The sequence below is a fragment of the Urocampus carinirostris genome, chromosome 1 (assembly GCF_059441175.1).
Source record: "Urocampus carinirostris isolate Australia breed hairy pipefish chromosome 1, RoL_Ucar_1.0, whole genome shotgun sequence".
NCBI lineage: Eukaryota > Metazoa > Chordata > Actinopteri > Syngnathiformes > Syngnathidae > Urocampus > Urocampus carinirostris.
In genome coordinates this window covers 26036540-26062605 of record NC_142349.1, presented here as the reverse complement: position 1 = coordinate 26062605, position 26066 = coordinate 26036540, and the positions used below count along the sequence as shown (strand labels likewise).

General features: G+C 40.3%; 1 protein-coding gene across 1 annotated transcript in view; it reads right to left on the bottom strand.

Moving 5' to 3' along the window:
* Positions 1-26066, bottom strand: part of kcnh6a (potassium voltage-gated channel, subfamily H (eag-related), member 6a) — a 42032-nt gene that overhangs the window by 11110 nt on the left and 4856 nt on the right. The window contains exons 2-9 of the mRNA XM_088332133.1: positions 21113-21343; positions 19423-19572; positions 16850-16953; positions 14808-15117; positions 13465-13667; positions 4004-4429; positions 2185-2602; positions 779-978 (exon numbers count right to left, since the gene is read on the bottom strand). Of these exons, the coding sequence (XP_088188259.1) occupies positions 779-978; positions 2185-2602; positions 4004-4429; positions 13465-13667; positions 14808-15117; positions 16850-16953; positions 19423-19572; positions 21113-21343 (2042 nt within the window). The remainder of the gene's footprint in view (positions 1-778; positions 979-2184; positions 2603-4003; positions 4430-13464; positions 13668-14807; positions 15118-16849; positions 16954-19422; positions 19573-21112; positions 21344-26066) is intronic.

The following is a 26066-nucleotide window of genomic DNA, read 5'->3' as shown; positions in this document are numbered from 1 at the left end:
GAATTTCAGCCCTGGTGGGGCTTATAGTGTCAATCATTTTGTTCGAGTCAGCCCAGGCTTCTCTCTCGCTGACTGTTTTTGTTATCAATTCGTCATTGTTCTTCTTGTTCTCACTGTCTCTCTCTCTTTTGTAAATGTTGCGCTAGATTCCTAAGGATGTACCGCTGCTGTTGTTTGTGGCCCGGTTTTCATTCCGACAAAATGACGAACGACCTTAAAGTTTTCCCATCAACTCTTAAAAAAATAAATCAGCCATTCAAATCCAGCTACCGGACTTCCTGTGCGGAATTTTTATGTTCTCCCCGTGCTTGCGTGGGTTTCCTCCGGGCACTCCAGTTTCCTCCCACATTCCAAAGACATGCATTTCAGGTGGATTGGCCGGTCCAAATTGTCCCTAGGTGTGAATGAGCGAGTGAGTTGTCTGTCCCTGTGTGCCCTGGGATTGGCCGGGAACCAGTTCAGGGTGTCCCCTGCCCACTGCCCGATGATTGTTGGGATGGGCTCCAGCACCCCCGCGACCCTAGTGAGGATAAGCGGTGCAGCTAATGAGATGAGATGATATTGTCATTCGTTATCGACATCTGAGACTGAAAAGTTGAATGTTTGTATCTGTATAAAAAAAGGTCATCAAGATCCATAAGATTATGCAATAATAACAAAAACACAACATGCCATTAAGGAATGCCTTCAAACAAGCGTAAATAAATCCTACTCACAGCATTCATGTCAATGCCGTTGGTGTAGGACCAGGCATGCTGGAAGTATAAATCCTACTCACAGCATTCATGTCAATGCCGTTGGTGTAGGACCAGGCATGCTGGAAGTATTCCTCCAAACGTTGTCGCAAGCCGCCGGGGATCTGATGGAAGCGGATGAACTCTTTGACACGCAGCATCTGCGTGTGATAGCGCGCCGTGCCCGAGTAAAGCCTCTGGATGATGGCCGACACGTTGCCAAAGATGCTGGCGTACATCAGGGCTGTGGCGCAGGAAAGGGCCAAGTGGAGTAAAATTAGCAAATGGGCTGAAAAACCCTAACACTGCTCATATTGCAGTGTGTATTTTCCAATCGCAGGGGTTTTGTTATGATCCCAAAAGAACCCAAGATCCCTGAAATAAAACCTTTATTTTCTTAAACATATTACACGATTAAATACTCTTTTATACCCTGAGAGTACAAACCACAAGCTCAAGCATTTGATATACTGTTTAACTGTTTTTAAACATGTGTGTGTGTTTTTTCCAAATAACTACTGCCCCATCAAGTAATTATAAGCGTAGAGGTAAGACCAGGCATAAAAAAACCCAGCCTGACCCAACCTGGTCCTCGGGTATTGAAGCGTGTACAGCCCAAGCCCGACAAATTAACTTGATTTGAGGGAAGCACCCCTAGGCAGACCCGACTTTCTATATTTTATTTGTGAGGACTTTTTTTGTGAGGAGGAGGAGGGGGGCTTCTCTCTCGTTGACTTCTTAAAGTTATCCACCTCTAATTGTTTGTACTTTGTTTTTCTATGTTGAGGATCTGTGGGCGTGATGGATTTCGTCCCTTCCTTTGTGCAACGCAGACCGCAGACATAATTCATTGCACGTGCGAATTCTCCACAGAAAAAATAAACAAAGAACAATGATGGTTGCGCCACAAGTGGGCAAACGCGGGATGCGCTGTGTATAAAATGGGACAAAATCACACACGTGAATCCTCCACAGAGAAAAATAAAGAACAATGACGCAGTGTGGGCAGACATAGGTTGAGTTGCGCGAAAGGGGGGCAGAATCCATCGCCATCCACAAAGAAAAATAAACTGAGAACAATAAGTTGCGTGCAAAGGAGGAAGAGTTACAAAAAAAAAGTCAGCAAGATTGAAGCCCGGCCCATACGAGTTATAACGTAAGAGTAAGTATGTCAACTGCAGAAGATGCTCTCTTTTGATAGAGAATTATAGAATGTAGCTTTTGTCAAAAGGTTCAGATAACTTTCATGTTTTATTGCTTTGATGCGTCACAAATCAATCTTAATTCATGAGAATTTCAGGAATGTTGGCAATGTAGTGACACAATCTAGGAATGTGGGGTCAAGTGATGTCAAAAATACAACTTGTCGGGATTACAACCCTTAGGTTCACATTAAAGTAGGGCGTCTCGAGAAGGTAGGAAGGAATTTCAGAATAATAGAGCTACTTACAGCCAATGAGCATGACGCAGATAGAGAAGATCTTTTCTGGGTTGGTGTTGGGCGAGACGTTCCCGAAGCCGACGCTGGTGAGACTACTGAAGGTGAAGTAGAGAGCGGTGACGTACTTGTCCTTGATGGAGGGCCCCGACGCCACGTCGCTGTCGTTGTACTGCTTGCCGATTTGCTCGGCCAGGTTGTCCAGCCAACCGATCTTCATCACGCCGACTCGCGCCGAGCTGGTGCGTTCCACATTGCCAATGGCGTACCAGATGCACGCCAGCCAGTGGGCGATCAGGGCGAATGTGCACATGAGCAGGAAGAGCACGGCCGCGCCGTACTCTGAATAGCGGTCCAGCTTGCGGGCTACGCGTACCAAACGCAGCAAGCGTGCAGTCTTCAGCAGGCCAATCAGTGTAGTCGTCTGCGGCTGGGGCGACATGCATTATCTTGTTACGCCAGTTCAGTGTTTTTCAGGCTGTGTGCCATGACACCATGTTAAGGGCAGTGCTTCTCAACTCGTCTGACTTCAGGACCCACCATAGCACCCTGATTACAAACCGTAACCCTAATCAAGAAAAAATTACAATTGTATAGAATGAAAGGATTGTGCAGTTTAAAGCAGAGATAGTGGAATATCTCATCTCATCTCATCAGCCATACCGCTTATCCTCATTAGGGTCGCGGGGGGGCTGGAGCCCATCCCAGCCATCTCCGGGCAGTGGGCAGGGGACACCCTGAACTGGTTGCCAGCCAATCGCAAGGCACACAGGGACAGACAACTCATTCGCTCATTCACACCTAGGGACATATTCGTCTTTTTTCCCCAAAAATCAAATGACAAGAAAAACCAATATGCCTTTAAGTATTGTATATACTCTCAGATAAACCTACATCATCTATAAGCTCCCCTTAAAACTGCTTTAAATAGTCACATGCTAAATGAAATTCAAAATATTTATAAAACGTGAAACTAAACATTGATAACTATTTCATTTTATCTATCTATATATGTAAGACCAGCTCGGTGGCCAAAGGGGTAGGGCGCCCGCCCCGAGATTGGGAGATTGGTGGTTCAAGGCTCTGCTGAGTCATACCTAAGACTTACAACATTGGTACTCATTGCCTCCCTGCTTGGCGCTCAGCATTAGGGGTTGGAATTGGAGCGTTTATATATCTATATATATTTATTGTGTTGTCTTTATCGCGCAAGGTAAATATGTAGTAAATAATTTAAAGAGAAAAATAAGGTAAAAAAATGTAAGGATAAATAGGCAAAATATTTACTAAGTAGTGCTTAGGGACCGGCTTAGAGACTAAGTTATAATAATACTTCAATGAAGGAGTAGTGCATTATAACAGCAGTGCAATGGAAAGTGGCGCAACAACAACAAAAAAATCACAAAATAAATATTTTTAACATTTTTGTGCACTTGATTATGATGGTGATGGCCCTGGGGTAGAAAATGCCTTTGAGCCTGTTTGTCTTTGATTCATGGGTGCAACAGGTGAAAGAAGTGGCGACCAAGTTGAGAGATATCTCTTATAATGTTGATGTCTGTGCTGTAGTATCTTGTCGGTGGCACGCACATATGACACTAAGTGGGGGTAGACCTCCTGCTAATCGGCCTTTCCCAAATATATGCTATTTTAGAGAGCTATTTTTTTGGTCAATAATGTATTCATTAATTCTTTTGGTCACAGTCTGCGTTTTAAAGAGACACACATCCCACTGACTCAGCATGTGTTTCTTAAAACAATGTCTTTTGACCATAACGGAGCTAATGGAGATTATTTGTCAAAACATCACCGCGATTACTATTTTTCATACCTCCTCGGAGCCTGAGCGGAAAATGAGCAGGTCAAAGGGTATGGCGGCCACAATATCGATGAGGAACCAGCCTTTGAAGTAGTGCTGGGCAATGCGGCCCGGGTGGCTGACCACTTCGTCGTTGTGGTTGACGTACGTGGTCCGGAAGTTGATGAGGATGTCAACGATGAACATGACGTCCACCACAAGGTCCACCACATTGAGAGGGTTGCAAGTGTAGCCACATGTCCGCCGCCTGTCCTCCTCCACCTCGTTGAGGAGAAAGGCGGCCGAGTAAGGCGTGAAAATGGCTGTGTAGATGACAAGCAGCAAGATGAGCCAGTCCCACATGGCCTTGAACGGGCTATAGTGCAGGATGGTCCAGCGGTGGATGCGAGGGGCTTGCAATTTGTACTCGGGAAGCACGTCGGCGCCCAGTGACAGCACCTGAACGGGAAAGAGAGACATTGATATACTATCTGCTCACTATTTTAATCTCCAATTCAGATATAAAACATTCATAAAAAGCTCTTTATATCAAATACTGTAACAAAAATTGTATAGATAAGTTTATTTTGCGTTAAATTGGACATGTGCAAAGGAGATTTCATTAGATGTCAGTGACTCATTTTGATGATTGAAATGTTGGTTATTTTTAGTATTACATCGCTGTTGCAATCAGCAAATCATGTTGCTGTTCTTGGATATCCACACCCCTCAGAGCTGATCTGTTCTTTTTAACCTTGAGGATTGAATAGAAATAAGAGGCTCAGGGAGGGCGTCAGAAACTATTCTCTAATCTGAAGGCCTCTCTTTCTCTTTCTTCTTGCACGATGAAAATCCATTGATGTCTTCTCTCCTGATTTTGAGTCTCTACTTCTTAATTTTAAACCTAACATTCGGTCCTTTAACAGAGGTCTGCAATACACCTTCCGGTCAAACTGGTTGACGTAAAGCTACGTCCCTGGCCAGGGCAATGGTTTTCCCTGGACTTGGTCAAGGTATCTGGGGTCTGGAGGCTGTGCGTTACAGGCGTGTGGGGGTGAAATCATCTGCTGAATTGGTTGTGATTATTGATAAAGGTGGCAATGTCCTGTCCGGTTGTTAACAGACTTAATTTTCACGGTATGTGGTTGATAGTGCGTGGTACTTGAAACCTTGGGAATTCTAGTCACTATCAGGTTGTGGCCGAGTTGGTCTCTGCAGCATTTTCATATGATATCCTCTTAATATCGTGTCCTGTCTTAAACTGGTTGTTTACATGTTTACAGATCTAAACCCTATGGTATGAATGTCCGGTGTGTGTGTGTGTGTGTGTGTGTGTGTGTGTGTGTGTGTGTGTGTGTGTGTGTGTGTGTGCGTGTGTGTGTGGTCCACATTGTTAGATTAGGTTGTGGGGGAGTCTTTCTTTCCAGCTGAAGTTATGCCTGTTCTTAGATTGATAGATACTTACACAATACCAATACACCTAGTTGCTTAATGAAGATATGTGATAAAGTAAACACGCAACCATAAAAACAGACTATCAAACTAACGGATTAAGAAATAAACAAGAATATAAGCAATTAAGCAAACAAATTATATCAAATACAAAATAAAAATCAATTTTATAGTACAGCAAGAACATTATTAATGACTTGTTTAAACATGTACAACAACTACTGCTAACACCACAAATAACTATAAAAATATTAATCTTAATTAATTATCAATTTTGATGTATCAGCAATTGCAGCGGAGGCTATTACCATTATTGGCTGCCCATCAAGTAGCTGTTTTCACAAACAGAAACACCATTTGAACTAATAGTTCTAGATCATTCATTTCATGCAGTTTTTAAATATTTTATTAGGAATATATATTATACTAGGGTTTATACATATATATTTATTTAGAAATAATTGCAAAGTAGCTTTTTATGGCAGGGTTCCAGCAATAAACAACATGACGGCATTTTAACACCGAACTAGCAGAAAGGAAAGCTTGGTTTCTTAAGTGTGTTGACCAGCGCGGAGTATTCTTTTGGCTCCAGCTTCATGCCTTTGACGTGACATAGGCTATGAAAGGGTCTGTAGTGCACTACTGTTTTGCACCAATTAAAATTCTACTTCAAAGCTGTGATGACGCACTGGAATTTATTAAAACGAACATATGTGAATAACATGCTTATACAAAGCCAAGCAAACCCCCCAAAAGACAACTGATATCCTACTGACCGGTATGACAACCAGAGTCTCCACTTGCAACCCTCCATTATTCTCTTCACCACAGAAGCACAAGAGCATGCTCCTCCAAAATCTCAGCAGCACCGCCTTTCTGGTTTCTTTGTCTCTTCTTTTTTCTGGCATCATTTCTTGCTGTAAGTTCCCTACAACAAGTTTATACACTCCGCGCTAAGTGTTTCTCAGACAAAATGACGCTTGGTTAAAACCGAACCGCTTTCACCTTGCTCCTATCCTGAACACACGACCTTGTTTTGGTCTCAACTGGCAATAAGCGCTGACATCGATTGATCTCAGGGCAATGGAGTGATGCGTTCAAAAGCTAGGTCCTGATTCATGCACTAAACTCCTGGCCAGGCTCTTTTGCATTGCACTTTGCATAATGTCGTCCATCATGAAGGAACTCAACCGCAGTTTCCAACTCATACCAGTGAGTTTTCTCCATGACAACAAGTGTATTAATATAAAGTTGTTACCAAATGCTCAGTTTGGCTACATTTGGGAATAGATTGAAGCTGAGTGTCATCAAAAGAGATTGAAATCTGGTTGAGAGACACTGTAGGCCTCGCAAAGGGTGCTGACGGCCCACTGTGGCTTGTTGAGGACATGCGGCATGCAGCTTCTAATGAGAGTGTAAACACAAGGTTCACTCATCTGACAAGTTATTGATGCGCTCTGTTTTGTAATGAGCACCAAAAGTCAAGCCGTCGCACGCCAGCCATCCGCTCGGTAGAATTAAAATGACACCACTTCATAATGCATGTCAGAAAAAGTGAAGCAACCAAGTAAAATAACTACCATAAGTTTGTCTATTTGAAATAAAGGGTCAAAATAAATGAATAATGTTATGTCATTAAAACATGGTGGTTATTGCGTAAATTAAAATTGTAAACTTGGGGCAAAAATACCCAAAATGTCAATGTGGACAACTAATCCCTGGTCAAAAAGGGGATATATATATTCCTTTTCATTTCACAAAAGCGTATCACAGAATTGTGTTTTTGTTTGTTTATCGATATTGTCCCTTATTGTTTGCAGAATAATTGTTTTTGAAATCTGTCAATATGAAATGCATTTTTGATTTGTCGAAAAAAAAAAGTCTAAAAAATATACTTGAACCAAGCCTACACAGGTTTAACAAAAGCAGATAAAATATACTGAAAATATACGTTTAGCGTAATTGAAGTTGATTCTTATCTGCTCTAGGTTGGTACAAAATAATATACGTCAATTCGATATACTTCAGTATTTTAAGTATTTGCGAGGTATACTTGAATAAACTTGATTTTTTTTCTAACGAAAAACAAATACAGGTAATGAAAATCACTTTGACCAAGTGTATGACTAAGTCAATACTAGGACTAAGGCAAATTAACCAAAGGAAATGCGGTCACGTAGCAACAAGGTGTTTCGACTTCCTGTTCTTCACCTGCCAGCTGCCCGTTTGAAAAAAGGAGCCTCTGAAGAGCAGTAAATAAACAACTTGTGTGTGTTTACAAATCTAAAAAGTACTCACAGGCTGCAGTTTCTGCTTGAAGCTCATCTTGAGGCCTGCTTCATGCTTACCAGAGAGACAGCAACCCGTCCGTAGATCAACATCTCCCCCTCAACTACATTCCTCTCCCTTGCTTGCTCTCCGTCCCTCTCCATCCCTGACATGAGGCCCAGCCCAGACATTAAAAATGGCCTCCATGTGACATGGTGACGTCATTAAGAACTGGAGGCAACATAGTCAACATGACAGGTAGCATGGGTATATAGAGGACAAGGAAGCTAAGAGGCCAATTTGAACAAATAAGATGTTGCCAACAAAGGCCAAACAACAATATAGTTGTGTAAATTAGTATCAACAAAGAAGAAACCAAATAGCCATACAAGCACATAACAATTCGGAGTGGTATGTGACACTCAAGCTGTCATTTCACGTCATTACGTGACAGCAGGGGTCAAAACGTTTTCTACTCAAAGAGCCATGAAAGCAAAAAAATTAATTTCCTATTTTTTTGTTAACCACACCATATTTTAAGACAAAATTTAACATAGCCGCTAAACCCGCTCAGTAGACAAGAGCAAATCCTTCAGCACATTTTGTTACACTGTGTGACGTTTGATGATTTGATAAAATCTATAAAACAATATTAATTGCCAAAGCCTGTGTCCTATATCAACAAACATACCACTTAAAATTCTCGTCTCCCTCCCTCAGTTACCTAAGATCGTTGAACTTCATTTTGTCGTGAATAATAGTTTCGATAGAAGCTCTGAGCAGAGTTCTTTTGTAAGGGTTAGGGTAAAAAAAAACTGCAAACCGCCCCCCCTACCGCTTACTTAATCAAATTGCTCTCGGTGCTTGTCCGGCGTTTTCGGATGTTAACAGTTTCCTCTGTGTGTTTTTGTCATAAAGTGTCTCAACAGCGAACATAGATTGTTTGATAAGTTTTCATATAAAGAATTCCAGCCAAAGCCATACACCCAAAAGGGCCGTTGTTGGTGTAACACTGTGAGTGTAAACTGTATTTTAAAATTTGCTATTTTGGACCAATCATTTTACTTTCTAAGTTGCTTCGTATACATCAAAGTTGGAAAGTCACAAGGAAGTTTACTATTTTTGGCCCATTTTAAAAAATGTATTTAAAGAGCCATATCTGGCTCGTAAAGCCATGTTTCCCGGCCCCTGGGTTAAAGCTATTGTAGTAACTCAACAGTATTTTCTATAGAATTCAATGTGTGTAGCAGTTTAAAATTGGAATTGGAATGAAGGTAAATGATTGGCATTTACTGATATATTCCACGCATTTCCACTGCAGAAGCCAGGGGGTGCCAAGTCCTCATGCACACACACAGATGAAAACGCAGGCTTTCCTGCTCAATCACGCTAGGCCGACCGATCAATGGCAGCGAGATCAATGGCAACCTTCATTTCGCTTTACAAGGTGCCAATCGAAACTCAATTAAGCAGCCGGCAATTTTGATGGTGTGACGCAACAATAACTAACGTGTTGGCATTTTAAGGCCATTTTGACTGTGGCCTGAGTGTTTTTTGGGAAGCTACTGTACGAACGCTGTCCTCTACGTCCATTAACCACTTCCAAAAAACGAGGTCAGCCAGCCGGGCAATGTTACTGGCAATCGCCAGACGCTTAGCTGGCTTTTGAAATGCCAATCAACAAGTGAGCGGGGGCCAAGCTACCCAAACTGCCAAGCAAACTGAGGACAGTCATGATTTTTAAAGAAGAACATCATCCAACAAGCTCCTGTAGGCTATAAATATTTCGAGTTTTCCCGCACATGGCTGCTTTCCGTGATGTTACAAGAGCTGTTTTTATGTCGAGGTGGTTTTGACACAATGGTGCTGCCGAAGACACACTGCTCATGGTGTGAAGACACATGTCACACCTCAGGTGAGATTATTTCACCCTGCACATCATGTCGCCAGAGGCAGCACTCCATTTATAGACATACTCATGTGTGTGTGTGTGTATGTGTGTGTGAGTGAATGCATGAGTGCAGGACACTTAATGACCTAAACCTGTCACCCAAAAACATTCATGCACTTGCACATGCATGGTGAGAGAAAAAAAGGAAATGAGAGTTAGTGTTGATCTCAAGGTAGAGGAAAAGCCAAAAGCATAAATATTAATGTCATGTTCACCTCCAGCAAAAAGATAAATGAAACCTGAGAAAACACAAAAGACCTCTGCCAAGGCTTGACGTTTATCCTTGGCCGGATCTCATAGTTTGGGACCTTAAAAGGTAGAAGTAGCTCAAATTTGATTCGTAGGGACCAAAATGGAAGAAGAGCCTATATAAAATAACAAGTAACACAACTACACTAAAACGGACCATTTTCAACGACATTTCACTTTTTGTGTTCACACATCGGCTTGGATTTAATCCAGACAGAATCTTCATTTGATATGGTTTTACAAATCTTTCCGTTGTAAAACTCTGCCCTCCTCCACATTCGACACACAGTTTTGTTTACCTATAAAATTCCGCAAAGTCTGGGTACGCGCTTTTGGTTGTAACGGGAGTATTGTTTCCTGAAAACTCTTACCACTGGACTACAAGTGATATAGACATATGAAAACATTGGGTTTTGTCTCATCATCACTCTTTCTAATTTTGTTTTTGTTGCTCATTTCACATGGTACAATGACCATCATTTTGTAACTTAGAATGCCTAAAATAACATAGAAGAATAGAAGAAGAAACGCACAACAACATTAATATTCGTCTCTGATACCATGACTCAAATATGTGTGATAAGGAGGCAAAGTGTACTGTTTTTTGCAAGTCATCTATGCCACCGTTCTCTGACGACTTAGCTGATGTTGGACCAGTAAAGCTTGCAAGGTACAACAGGAGGTTTATGTTCCATGTACTTTTCTTCTGTGAAGAACCCACATAGTGTTATTCCTTTGTTACTCATTTTCTGACTTTTGTACTGTAGAAAATCCAGGATAATTGTTTGATCGTGGCTTTCTGGAAAACAATACATTTTTACATGTTGGTATTCATGCAATCGTCTGACTTTTTCTATTCCTGGACCCTCATCAGAGAAGGAAAACGTTATGTGGCCCTCACAGGAAAAGGTTTGGGGACCCCTGGTCTAATACATGATTCGTTCTGATTTTGATCCAATACCCATCCAATCCCAATCGGACCTAAAACAATCCAATGTCAAACTGATTGAAAGGATTTCTAAAAACTGCAAGCACCAGCGCTTCAAAACGATGTTGTTGTAAAAAGTAGCGAGACGTGGTTTCAGAATCCAGTCCTTAGAAGTTATTTACATAAACTAGATTGTGCTGATTTTTGAAACCTATGTGAGTGTAGGACAGGATTTGTATATCTTAGGACACAGTATGAGTACCCGAACAGCCAGTATGAGTACTCAGTATGAGTCCTAAGAGATGGCAACTGCAAATTGAAAATAAAATGGATTGTCCGGATCCTGTAATAAAATCCGATTCTAATAACATTTTCGGGAAACAACACTAAATACCGGATCGGCAAGTGTATTTCACTTTTCTCTACGTCTATCCTTCATAATGACTTTTTGCAGTGGGTACGTGTCTCTGTGCCCCCTATTCCAAAATAATACATTTTTCTCAGGTTTAGTGTTGCATAGAAGTATCATTATAATCATGACAATAATGAGAATTTTCATATACATCTTAAATCAATGTGTTTTTTAAATCAGATTAAACTGTATGATATGGCCCCGTTCTACTTGAAGTAAAAATAAACCGCGACCAAGAACTGTGCTATGCAACCAACTAAATACGGTAGGTCCACAAATTGTGGGTAGTATTACAAAAGACACATTTTTGTGACTTGAAAATATAATGTCAACATTTTTGTAAAAACAATGGAGAGTTACAACGCAGCATAATGCAATTTGATTTGATCTCAGATGTTGGACAAGTGATCATCAGTGACATGCAAAGAGGTTCGTGTCTGGTAAGGCACAGTGAGATTTAGGAATACATAAACTTACATATTTTTATCAGTTCATTAGCAGAGGAAGAAAGCTATATCAAACTGTAGCATAGAAAAAAATACATTGACTTGCTTTAACTTATAAATGTATTTGCACTGCTCCTTTTGATTAGAATACACAGGTAACCGTCGAGTGTATTGTGAAAAAAGGCCATGCAACAAGAAAAGAAATACTGGATGTCTTGACTTGCTGTTAGCTTGCTAATACTACCACTTATTGCTTGGGGCTGAGGTGGGCCCCAAATTAGAATCCTTACCCTCACAATTACCCTCTGCCATGAAACAAGAGAATTGCATATTTCACTAACACATTAAATACTAATTGTAATAATAATATTCATAATGTAATGTGAAAATTCTTTGATTTTGAAAAAGAAAATGCCAATACTGTGAAGTTAAACGGGTAATAAACTTAACACTGAATAGATACAACCATGTAATACATTTTATTTTATATTCCCATGATAGTTATAACTTTTCTGGACCGAATTTTTAGGCGCAGCCTTGGCAGGGAAGGGGTCAGGTTTGAAAGCCTCAGCATTTTATTTCTGTGGTTCGCAGCCAAGTGTGAAGCGGCCGGGATGAAGATCAGGACCTCCAAGTCCGAGGCCATGGTTCACAGCCGGGAAAGAGTGGTATGCTCTGTCCTGATTGGGGATGAGATCCCGCCCCAAGTGGAGGAGTTCAAGTATCACAGGGTCTTGTTCATGAGTTAGGGTAGGATGAAACGGGAGATTAACAGACGGATCTGTTCAGCATCTGCCGTCTGTCCTGGTCCGTTGTGGTGAAGAAGTAGCTAAACCTAAAGGCTGAGCTCAACATTTACCGATCTATCTACGTTCCTACCCTCACCTATGGTCATGAACCGTGGGTCATGACAGAAAGAACAATAAAAGGCATACAAGCAGCTAGAATAAGTTTCCTCCGCAAGGTGCCTGGGCTCTCCCTCGGAGACAAGGTGAGAAGCTCGGTCATCGGGGAGGGACTCAGTGTAGAGGCGCTGCTCCCCCGCATTGAGAGGAGCCAGTTGAGGAGGCTCGGGCATCTGATAAGGATGCCACATGGATGCCTCTCCTGGGAGGTGTTACGGGCATGTTTGGGAAGGGATGGTTCGACCGAGGCGGAGGAACAAAGGGTAAAACACCCTGATTTTTCGGAACGTGATGCCCTGAGTCCCCGCTGAACCCTGCCGGTGCTAACCCGGCCTGTGGTCAGGCCCCTGCTAGCACTCCCTGTTAGGGTACCCCCTCTGTTACGCTCCAGCGACAGACAGGCGGGACGCAGGAAAATACTTTCATCTTAAGTAGGTCTAGCCTAGTAATTTGATCTGATGTAGTCCATTCTTATTGCCCATGCACTGCTAAAACGTTTAGGTATTTCTTTTTTATTAATTTCAAACTAGTACGACAATTAAGGCATTTTTTTCATAGGTTCCATTTAAGTTTGCATAGCGTGGTGAGTTGGTTCAGGAGAAATACTGCATTCGCTAAACTGTTAAAATAAACCAGTAAACTCATTCAAAATCATGTTTTCCCATTGTTTGTGAAAAAAACGTGTTGTGTTTAGAAAAGATCCCTTGTCATCAGTTTTTATAATATGTCGGGTGGGCTACTAATGTAGGCTGAATGATGACGCATAGTACTGAAAAAAAGCTAAATATTTGGACTTGACATTCGTTTCCAATTCCAGCCCGCCGGAAAAGAGTAAAGTCCCGAGAGCAGAACTGAGTTTGACATGACAGAGCTAAGGTCTCACCTGTGTCACCTGTGTCACCTTCTCGGTGACATTCTGTGTTCTGTCTTTAACTCTGCTGGGTGCGATGATTTCAATTTCGCCTGGCGACGGCGGTCTAACGCGATCCGAGCCGAAGGTGAGCATCACCTGTGGGATGCGCCCGATGGCCCGGTGCCTCATCAAGTCTGAGTCCGAGGTGGAGTTTGCTCCGCTCGGCTTTAGATCTGTGCAAAGTCAAATATTTGGAGATTTACATTTTTTTTGTCTGTTTGATTCATAGTTGTCCATTATATATGCTTTTTGGATTTTTAGAAACCTGGCTATTTTTGCAAAAACCTTAAATGTGGTGTTCGCACTTGAAATTTTGCCACTCTCTCGCAGCCTCATTCCATTAGTACTTATAAACTCTTCTTTTTTTATCAATTTGGGGTTTGGGTTGGTAATTGGACTGTACTTGAAAAGGGCCCTTTCTTACTTTTACAATTTTCAGGCTACACTAACAAAAAAAAATAACAGTAATGAGCGTGAAATCACTCTCCATTTCTTCGCCCACCCCCTTTCCTGCTTCCCAATGTGTTGTGAGTCCAGAAACAATGGTGCTAAAAGTAAGATTGAAGCAGATAGGGCCATTGGGAAAAAAATTATAAAGGTTCTGATTACACAGTTGGGGTGGCACGGCGGCTGGGTAATTAACACGCAGCCCTACGGTATGGAGGTTAAGGGTTCAAATCCAGCTACCAGCCTCCCCTTGTGGAGTTTGCATGTTCTCCCCATGCCTGCGTGGATTTCCTCCGTGCACTTCAATTTCCTCCCACATTCCCAAAACATGCATGTCAGGTTATTTGGCTGGCCCAAATTGTCCCTAGGTGTCAATGAACGAGTAAGTTGTCTGTCTCCGCCTAGCCTGCGACTGGCTGGCAACCAGTTCAGGGTGTTCCTGCCCACTGCCTGAAGATAGCTGGGATGGGCACCCCTGCGACCCTACTGAGGATAGGCGGTGCAGATAATGGATGGATGGATGAATTACACTGCATTGTTAATGCATACTTAATAGAGAAAATATTTTACTTTCAACTTTCAAGACAACTCAAACGAAGTACCCCACTCTTAAAGGTGCCATACGGAATTTAGAACTTTGCTACTCTCTGCTGCCGTCTCCTGGCTTAAATTCATGATTGTAGCCTTTGTCAGCTTATGATGCGCATGCAAGTATGTGCATTCCTTAAACGTGGTTGTATAAACTCTTCTATTTCATCTTTCTTGGGGTTTTGGTTAGCCTTTGGACTGTACTTGAAACAGGCCTTTTCTTACCGTACTTTCTCTATTTTCAACAAGAGACCATGGTGAAAAGCATTAAGACTCACTGCTGTTTTTCCGGGCTACTCCGGGACGACCGCTCCACTCTGCTTTCATCCCGTCGATGTCATCCAGAGAAGAAGCGCGTCGCAAGCTGCGGACGCTTTCTCGTGAGCTGCTACGGGATAACGTCCCCTGGGGTATCAGTGGGCCCGGGTCTATGCAGTCTGTCAGCAGGGAGCGGCGTTTGGTGGCTGCCAGGGAGGCAGGAGAGGGTGGATCCAGGTCTTGTTCTATTAGGGCCTCAGTCTCAGACTGCATGCAGCTCTCTTTAGATGGGACACGGAAATCCTTGAGGGGGACTTCCTCATTGTTGGCCTTAGAAATAAGCACACATTCAGTACCAACATTGTGTGTCATCCAAGGGCAACTAATCTTCCTTTTTAATTTGATTAGATTTTTTTGTAATCCCCACAGAGACCGAGACAGACAACTCACTAGCTCATTCACACCTAGGAACAATTTGGAACCGTCAATTGACCTGTCATGCAATTTTTTTGGTATATGGGAGGAAACCGGAGTACCCGGACGAAACCCATGCAAGCGGGGTGAGAACATGCAAACTCTTGGCAACAGCTGGAATTGAACCCTGTACCTCTGCACTGTGGGGATGACTCAGAAACCCTCACTTATACTCTTCATTTTATGCAAACTCAGCCCGTTGTCACCAATATCATTTTAAGTTATTATGAGTAGTGTTGGGACTAACTCTTGACAAACGAGAGTGTTCCTGAAACAACTGTTTTTCTCAGTAAAGAGTAATGTAACCCGTTATTAATACAATTTTGTAAATCTACTGTCGCTTACATGGTGCGTTACTACATTATTCTGCCACTTATTAAATGCAGAATCCATAAGAAGAATTACAGTATGTCTTTATAGCCGAATTCTGCTGCATCATTCACAATGTCGATCCGGCAGGAGCATTTAAAAAGGTGTTTATTTACCTGCAAAGAACAACTAAATACAGTTATGGTGTTGCTGTCTCAAGCACAGAGAACAAGGATTCTGGATTTCTCCTTGTGAGAATATTCTCCCTGACTTGTATACTCAAGTCTAAGCTGAATTTAATATTATAAAATAAAAAACTGAAATCAGGAGGTTAGCCTATATGCACATATTTAATTGTGTTACCAGTAGCGGATGGTAGAAAGCGTGTGGGGAGGGGGAAAACAAACCCACGGGAAATTGATAGGGCTAATGTGATCACAGAATTTAAGGAAGAGTGTGCTAAATGTTGGTCTTTTTGTTTTTAAAAATTTTTTTTTTCAATACACAATGTGTGGAGAAAAACAGGAAACATCTTGGAAAGTTCCCAGAAATGGAGAAAGAGATCTTTGAGTGGTTTGAAGCCAGACAAAATGGAAATGGAGTGTCTCCATATGCTGTTCGATTACAAGCTCTTGAAATTGCACGAGCCAAGAAACAAGATGGGTTTACTGTTTTAATAGGTTAGTGTACAAGTTTTCTTGTATTTCTTTTATTGTGTGGCTGTTTGAAAGCCTTTTTAGGGGGTTGGCTTTTATGCGACAATGTACGGTAATTTGTATCTAGATAGTTAATTTTGGAGTAATGTGCTCTTTTCTGGTGTAAGTAATCTGGGGGGAACTGAGTTACTTTTTAAATGAAGTAACCAGTAACTGTAATTATTTACTTTTTAAATGAAGTAAACAGAAAATGTAACTAATTACTGTTTTTTAGTAGCAATCTCAACCCTCAGTATGAGGCAAGAGGAAAGAATGTGTGCGAGTGCATGCCTGCGTTAAGAAAAGTGTCTTAGGTGACCGAGGATATTTCCGGATTGGTTGCTCATGGATCCTGTCAAAAAGTGACATCCCTCAAAAACACAGACGCGAGCGGCACATTTGTTTTTCATTTATCTCTCAGATGTTTTTTTTTCCCTTAAACAATTCCCAGTCGCTGTTTAACGCCAGTTTCCATGTGAAACGGAGAACATAACAAAAAGTAAGATTTTGTTGCCTTTGAATGACTGCAGATCTTTATTCTTTTGAGGAAAAAAATAACATGTTATTAATAGTTAATCGTGTACCTGTAAGTAGTCCACCACTACGCCCTCAAACTGATCTTTGGAGAAGGACTGCTGCCGTTTGGAGCGCAACATGGGCAGCCGCATCTTCAACCTGCGATTCTGACCTTCGGGGGATGCGTCACAATTAAATTCAAGTTAGGCAGAACAAAAATGAGGGAAAGGAAAAAAACACAGGAAGGTCTAAGTGGGAAAGATGACTAACGAAGGAATATGACCAAACCAGAGCAGTATTTTAAAAAGAACGTCAACAAAATGTGTATATAATGTAAAAAGCGTCCAATTGACATCAGATAAGAGACACTGGTGGAAAAAACATTTCTGCAAACAAAGTGCAAATTTTTGGATTGCAAGAGGCCAGCTAAGTGATAGGTTTAAGATGCAGGTGAGGAGAAGAAAGTGTTCAAATATCAAGACACAACATGACCAAAACTGATGAATGTAGTGACGTGCAGCCATGTAAATATAAAATTAAAAATACATTAAATTGTTAGATTTATTTGTTGTTCTTTCTCATTTAACTTAACAATCCTTGAAATTGCAGAAAATTACAAAATTGTGTGCAGGCTTGGGGAGAAACGGAATACCTGGAACGGAAAAAATTATGTTGGCAAGCTGTTCGGATTTATTTTTATTTTGTTTCTGTCGTATTTTATGTTAGTTTTGCCGGGGATCAAAGAGATCAAAGCCAGGAGAGAAAGCTTACCACGTGTTGTGAGTCATCATTTTATTCACATTTAGTTTCTTTTGTCTTTTATTAGCATATTTGGTTTTGGAGTAATCCAAAAGTAATTGAAAGTAATCAAGTTAAAGTAACCCTAACCAACCCTGGTCACGACATACGTTAAGCACATCATATCCTTGCCAAACGTGCATTCCGGCATAGCATTGAAAATGGTTGCAACAGTTCCTGTTATTTGTGCTTCACTGTTATGTGCTATGTCGAAGAAAGCTGTATACGGAGCATTCCTCTTTAAAAGAGCCATAGTCAATGATGAGACATACCTCGACATGCTGGAAAACTGGTTAATGGTTAAATTGGGTGAGAAAGAATCTGGTGACTTCATTTTCCAACATAATGGGGCGCCACCACACTGGAGCTTTGGGGTAAAATATTTCTGAATGCAACACAGCCAAAATGATGGATTGGAGTGATCATGATCTCATGTTCTGGACACCCAGATCTCCAGATCACCACATAATGCATTTTTTTTGGGTGGAGAACCGTGAAAGGTTGGGTCTATGTGCCCCCTATTCCAAGAGACGTGGTTGAGCCGAAGGCCCGAATAACAGAAGCCGTCGCAACCATGACAATGCAATGCTGGGACACGTTTTGCAAGAATTTGACTATTGGCCAGGTGTGTGTCGTGTGACCAATGGTGATCACAATGAACATCTTTTAACATTTCAGGTAAAAACTGACATTACAAGCTTTCTGAATTTACCAGAGATATCAAATGTCAAAATGTGCCCTAGACTTTTGGAACGCCCTGTATCATGAATATTAGAAATACAATTAGTAAGTAACGTATTACGGACTTTACAGAGCATCTGCAGATTCAGAGTGAGGCACGTAACTCTCTTGCCTAATGGCAGAGGGTGATAGTGAGACCAAGGATTCTGATTTGACAGGCACTTCAGCCACAATCAACAGAAAAAGTTATAGTAATAGGAAGCTAACAGCAAGTTAATCCTTTTTTTTCTCGTTGCATGGACTATTTTTTCTTTATGGAAGATAACTTTTCTATTGATGCTTTTATTCGAATGGAGCAGAAATGTCAAGAGAGAGTAAAGTAACAAAAAATGGACAAAGATGAGCAAAACAACTTAAAAACAAACAAAAAAGAAACATGGGTGCCTTGAAATAATGATTTTCACTGATGCCAAATTTGCCAAGAGTCAGTGGCTGTTTTCATTGAATATAATATCAAAAAGCACTGCCAAACGACACTACTACAAGAAGCTAACTGGATTCGAACGCTATGAAAGGTGAAGCAACTGGAAGCTGTTTTAACGGCACAGCAGCGCTTTTTCACTAGACCCTGCGTGTCGAATGAAAATGCTACAAAGGCGAGCTATAAGGTCGCGACGCTGACCGCCAACACTGCAAACCTTTCACTTAAATCTATGTTTTTTTAAATACATATGACTTTTTTTGCCACCAGGAGGTGCTAAAATCACTAAAAGGTACAGACTGTCCCTTTAAGTCAATCGTTACAGTTTTATCTGTTGTGTGCAACTTGCTCACAGGTGGTGGTATAGTCATACAGTAAAAATGGTTCACCCAAAAACTGTAACTTTAACTAATACCACATGCATTACTCGGATGATAAAGAATATGTGCTTGAGGGATTGTTAAATTGTATGTATACATGTGTTGCTGCACCAATTGATCAAGTAAGTTCAACATTTGGTATTTGTTTTCTTGACTGTGGCATATTTCACATTAATTTAGTAAAACACAAACAAGTGAATTTAGTGGAATTCCATTATCTCGGTTTAAAAACAAAACAAAGTCGTGCCTCAAATCACCACTGTGCTGTTGCAAAATGTGTAAAGAAAATCAAAGTCCTCACAGTAGAGTAAGCCTTGACTGACTCGTTGGCGGAGTCCAGATTTCTTCAGAGACGGGTCGATGAGCTCTTGGAAGTCCAAGATGAACATAATGACGACTCCTTCTTCGTTCTTCACTGGAACGATGTCCACCATGCAAGGTCTGCATGTGCCTTTCGTTTTAACATGTGATGCAGTCGTCGCCGCAGGTGGAAAGAGTCATATTAGTAACAAGCAAGTCTCAAGTTGCGAATATTTAAAACACCTTTTAAGAATATTTCATTACGAAGTAAAAAATAAATAAATATCACCTAGGAGAGTATCACCTTGCACAACAGTATACTGTCGCATTGCCATTTCAAATATGGTACTTCTGAAGGTGTAGCATACACGTCTATGTACTATTTTCTACTAGCCAATCCGGCTCCACTTTTTTGTCAAATATGCAATTACAGTAATCCCTTGTTTATCACAGGGAACAGGGAAGAACTATGAAAGGCTAAAATCAGTGAAGTAGAAAGCTTGATTTAAAAAAAATATTTTTTACAATTATTTAAAAGCAAATACTCTTGTAATCTAAAACAAAAAACAACCCTTTTTATTGGCCCAAGATTTTGTTTTAAAAATAAAAGTACTGTATTAATGTTTTTTTAATGATATAAATATATATATGTATATATATATATATATATATATATATATATATATATATATATATGTATATATATATATATATATATATATATATATATATATATATATATATATATATATATATATATATATATACGCATTCTTTTACATATAAGTACTGTACCATCAAATAATGAAAATTAAGGAGATTTTTTTAGCCAATCAGAACACAGAAGACAATTCACCGTGCAAATCCATGAAGTAGTTAAACCTTGAAAAACACGTTAGAGCGAGGGATTACTGTACTCCAACTTCTAGTGGAAAAAATGACAATGTTTTTATGCACATTTCCAATTATTGTGACAAAATTTACCCACAAAATGTGTGCTTTTGAAGTTAAAGGGACGCTTTGTAGGATTTGATCACTAGATGTTGCTGTATTGTGTAGTGCAATCAAAACCGGGTGCTACAAAGCACAGGGAAGATAACAAGCTACAAAGACTGGATGTGACCAAACTGCACCATTTTTAAAAAAAAATTTCCCCAGCCTTTCAAAGTGTTTTTAGGACGTGCCTATAGCAGTTAAATGTCAGAAAATGTCAGCTCCCTCTAGGTGAGCATCGTGTTTTGTAAAATAAATACAAATTTCTTGACATACGAGAATTAAAAAAAAACCAAGAGCACAATTATGTGGTTGTTTGGGTATTTTTGCTTATTATTCACATCAATATTTATTTATTTATTATTTTTTTAATTTTTTTTAATGAAATACTTTTTTTACCACTAGGAGATACTAAATAATACACAATATCCCTTTAAGGGTTTTTACTTGTACTAATGATAAGTCTTTTTTTGTTTTTACTATTGGGCACCTAAAAATAAGATTTCAAAGGATACCATTTCGTTCAGGTGCTTTGAGATAGCATACGGATCAAAAGACAAACTCAACATTCAAACCGTGATCTGTTTTCTGCTCATCAGTAGCATCAGAAGCTAGCTTCTCAAATCCAAACAAATTCATTCATGGGTCACGGCAACAGGAACCAGATGTTAAAAAAATGTGAGACAGATGCGTTTTACCTTCCTTAGCGTAGTAGAGGATTTCCACTTTGCGCTCCTCAGAGCCAAGCAGGGCCTGAGCTAGCTGGGCCAGGGCGCTCTTCAAGGTGCCGGGCCCCACCAGAAACTGGCAAGTGCACGGCTGCTGCATGATCTCAGCCCGTGTGAAGCCGAACATCTGGCAGAAGGCCTCGTTGCAGAAGATGATGCCGCAGTTCTTCATCTGCGCATTGGCGATCAGGAACTTGCGATCTGAAAAGGTAACGTGAATATTTGCAGTCAGCTTTGGCTTCTAAAAAAGATATTATTAAAGGTGGGGGGTGAGTCATTGAGGTGCCCAATTGAGTTCAAAGAGCCCTTATGCTTTATTTTCCATTCCGCCTATCCGCCTTTATCATATGTGTCAGAGCTGTTCGGGGCGGAACACATTAGGTTCGAGGAAAGGGGACTGGGGAGAGTGGCATCATGCTTGTCCACAAAGATTTTTATTTGTGTTTGTCAGTTTATCATAAAAATAGAGAAAGTAAGAAAATGCGTGTTTCGAGTATAGTACAAAGGCCAACCCAAACTCCAAGAAAGATGAAAGAAGAAAAGTTTATTTGGGCTTGTCTAAAAAATGCATGTACTTGCACATGCATTATAATCAAGCTGACTAAGGCTGCAATCATGACCTTAAGCCAGGATATTGCCACGGAGGGAAACAAAGTTTCAAATTCCGTACAGCTCATTTTAACATGCAAATGGTGAAAGTAAGAGTCCAAACACAAACCCAAACCCCCAGGAAGATGGAAAAAGAAGAGTTTATTTAATCTGGTCGGAGAAATGAACGTACTTGCATGCACATTATGAACGAGCTGACTAAGGTTGCAACTAAGACTTTAAGACAGGAGATGGCGGCAGATAATAACAATAATAGTCTTGAATTCCGCACAGCTTATTTAATATGCTTCGTTTATTGCAGTAAAAGAATTCAACTTTGGATATTTGATATGCAATAAAATAAATAAGTTTTAACCCCCCAAAAATATATTGCTTACCCTGTTTATGCTAACTATTAACTGCTAAGTAGAAGTGCTTAGGTTAATCTGTCCTTTCAAACACAGGTTAAGAATATTACTAGAACAGCTTTTTTTTTTATCTTTGCATTCTCAGTCCGATGCGGAAATCATAATTAATGCGTTTGTTACCTCCCATCTCGATTACTGTAATGCACTGCTCTTCGGTCATGTGGAGTGAAACTAATAAAGCTGATCTTTACAGGCTGCTTAGCAAAGGGTTTTTCAACCTTTTTTGTGCCAAAGCACTTTTTCTAAAATTCAATAATTTCGGGGCACACCGTTTGTCAAAAACGTGTAAAAATGAATTGCCTTAACTTAAATTAACATGTTGCCTAAGTTGTATGAGTTTTTTTCTGATCATTTGTAGTCACAATGGCTCATGAAGTAATACAGGCTACTAATTGTGGTTAATCCTTTTGCTGTAAGCGAGATTTTTATTATATTTTTAACTTCAAGTTTTACTATTTTTTTTTTCTAGAAAATTCACAAAACTGATATCTAAATATTTTTACAATAGAAAACTGCGTTCTAACTTCTTCTGTTTTTTCATTGCGAGAACAAAAATAAAAATGATGTGCGTGTTTTTGACATTATTACATTTATTTAATTATTTATTTGTCTGGCAATCTTTAGCAGCTTCAGAGAAAAAAAAATGCTTTATCAAATATACGTCCCTGTATTACCTGATAAGAAGATAATTAAAGTAAAATAATATCCTGCCACATAATGATATAGATCAGGGGACAGCGACTTTTTCGGTGAAGAGTGCCACTTTCAAATTTCAATGTAAATCAGAGTGCCACACCAAGATTAATGACTCGCACAACATTTTTTTTTATATCCAACTGAGCTGTAATTTTAAACCAGTCCAAATAAACAAAATGGATATACATTTTAATCTATAACTGAGTGTTTTTCAACCATTTTTGAACCAAGATAGACTTTTATTTATAAAAAAAAAAGTTCCGAGTCACACTGTCCGTCGACAATGTTTGAAAATGAAGTTATGTCAAATATTTCACTGTACTACCTCAAAAACAGATAATTAGTACATAAAAAGAAGAAAATAATACAACAATAAAATAATAAATAATAAAATAAAGAAGAAAGGTGTTTTAAAGTTATTAAATGTACTGTGCTACGTCAAGAGCAGATAATTAGTACATAAAAAGTTTATAAAAATCTACTGCCACCTACTGAAATAGATGACTATTACAGTTCCTTGTCTGAAGATTGCAAAAATACTGAATAATGGCCAGATATTTTGGAAAGATAAAATTGGGCAAATTCCAGTACACTAGACATGGTCTCACGGCACACTAGTGTGCCCCAGCACACTGGTTGAAAAACACTGGTATAACTGACCAATTTATCTTCCACTATTCTTGTTCATCAATCAACAAAAAAAATAATGTGAATAACAAGTGGAAAGGCTTGTAGCTATCCATGACTTCAACTTTTTGCCACAAGAATCAACCAGAATCAACCATTCTGTCACAGACCAGAACGGACACAGGACTCAATAGCGTACGTTTCTCAGTTTTTATTGATGAAAGAGGGAGAGAAAGGCTTGCTTCCACAATCCGAGGATCGACAGACACGGGTAGCGCGTGGCTGGAACGCGGAAGTGGCACCTCCGCGTCGAGCGAGGAGGATCGGAGACAGGAAGGCAACGGGGCAAAACAGGTCAGGTATCAGGCAGGCAAAACGGGCAAAGTCAGGTTCGGAAACGGGTCGATAACAAAGATCAGGCAGGAAAAAACAAGGCAAAAACGAAGTCGGACGAAAAGGCTTACTGAAGGCAACAGTCCGCAACGATCGGACGACTTCCTCTTGGAAGCCGGGGGTTCAAAAAGAGAGTGACAGCCAATCAGCTGTCTGGGCTGTAGGTGCCAATCAAGCCGCCGCAGCTGTGCTCAATCGGCAATCACGACACATTCTTCATTAACAATGAACTACAATCAAAAAACAAGTGCTATGGACAGCTACCATACCTCTTTAATGATATCCCGTTGCAGAAAATATCAAAACTTGAAATAACAGCAGCAAAGCATAAGGCGTACACACGAACACACGTGCGCACACACTTCTTCTTAAAAATATTCGCCATCAGTAAATGGTTTTCTGTGCTTTGCTATGCAGTGAGCAATGGCGTTTTTAGCAGTGACAAATGACTTTAGGGTCTGTGTTTGTTTGCCGTACCTGGTCACTGCACGTTTTAAACTCTCCGCCTTGTCGGACTCATCCTGAATTCATGTTCATGTTTCGTCTCGTAATGACGTTTAACACTTGCTGTGCGAGGTACAACGCTTTTGGGGCATAATGCACAAAACAGCATGGTCATTTTTTGCACAAAGCCTCCTTCGTCTGTCCATGCTGGCTGGAAAGAATGCAATGTTTTCGCTCGAGGAGCCGTCATGATTCGTTCATTTATCGCTCACGCGTGTGTTTCGTTGGCTGGGTTAAAACATGGATCTCTCCTCTGCGATGCGCCGCGCAAACACGCACTGACAGACGGAGGGGCACTAACGTAAATGATAAATGGTCTGCATTTATACAGGGCCTTTCAAGTAAAGCTTTTAAATAACACTGAAAATCTCTCCTCTTCTGCGAGGCGCGGCGCAGACACGCACTCACACACGAAGAAGAGGGGCGCGACCGTAAACACGACGCGCAACTGAAAATGTCTAAATTTCAGATAAAAATGCGCACGTTTAAAATATTATCATTATTATTTTGCTGTGCGCTTGCGTGCCACTGGTTAACCCCTGTCATAGGTTGCCAAGCCCTGATATAGACAAACAGTAATTATTTGGCTGACCAGTGGAAGAAAACAAGGGCGTGTTTTATTTGCAAAAATAATATTGGAAAGTTTCGTGTGGCACACTAGATGATAAGTTTTAGTTTTGACACTCAAAGTAAGGAAAGACGACATCTTAAACTTGCAGAAAAGAACAGGAGAGGGCTATGAAAAAAAATACTCACAATGCCAAGCTAAAAAAATCTGTTCTAACAGTCCACCTCTGAGCCCTTTCTTTGTATCAAATTTCCTGGATTACAAAAAGCAGATTTGCACTGAAGGGTGCGAAATCAAAGAACAGCAACATTATTGGCTGATAGTGACAATGATGTAGATAATACATAGTCGTCAAAATTACAAATAACTGTAAGATATGATCGTCAAAATGACAAAATGGCATACTATGCAATCTCCTTTGCAGGCATTTAATATTGAACAAAATGAACAAAAGTTTAACTACACAGGGTCTTAGAGCACACTAGTTGAAAAAACCCATGGCTTAGCATAATAATTGAGTCCTTAGAGGCCACTGAGGAGCAGCTGGACACTTGAAACAGAAAGACTTGTTTGGAAACGTCACCGCTTCAATACGTAAAGGACTACTCTCGAAAGACCGTACAACTGAATCATTTTTAAGATGGTATTTGATTTCGATGGACACTTGTCAAACCTAATGGTTGCCGACTCGGAGGGTTTCGTAATGCCGATTTGTGGAGCAGGTCAAGATTTAATATACTGTAGCACAGGAGACATGAGTGGATTGTGGGTAACAGGAGTGACATTGCGGTCAAAAGTATTGGGGTATTGGAGTTTTTATTCAAGTCAGCGGTTCAAGGAGGCAGAAAAGAGAGCGGGTGTACCCTGTGTGCTTGCTTTGGTGCGTAGAGCCTTAAATTGCAGCTGCTACATCAGCAGTAGAGACCAAAGATTTGGTTTAATTTCAAATTTGAAAAAGTAAATACGTTTTAAAAGTAACCAATAGAAAGGAATGAGATAAGTTATATGACAAGTTCTACCCGTCTGTGTTTTGTAACCTAAAAGATTTAATAAGAATGAAGGGTTCAGGGAAAGACCTTTGGAGCAGATTTGTAATTTTGCATTATGAGGCTTTTTTTCT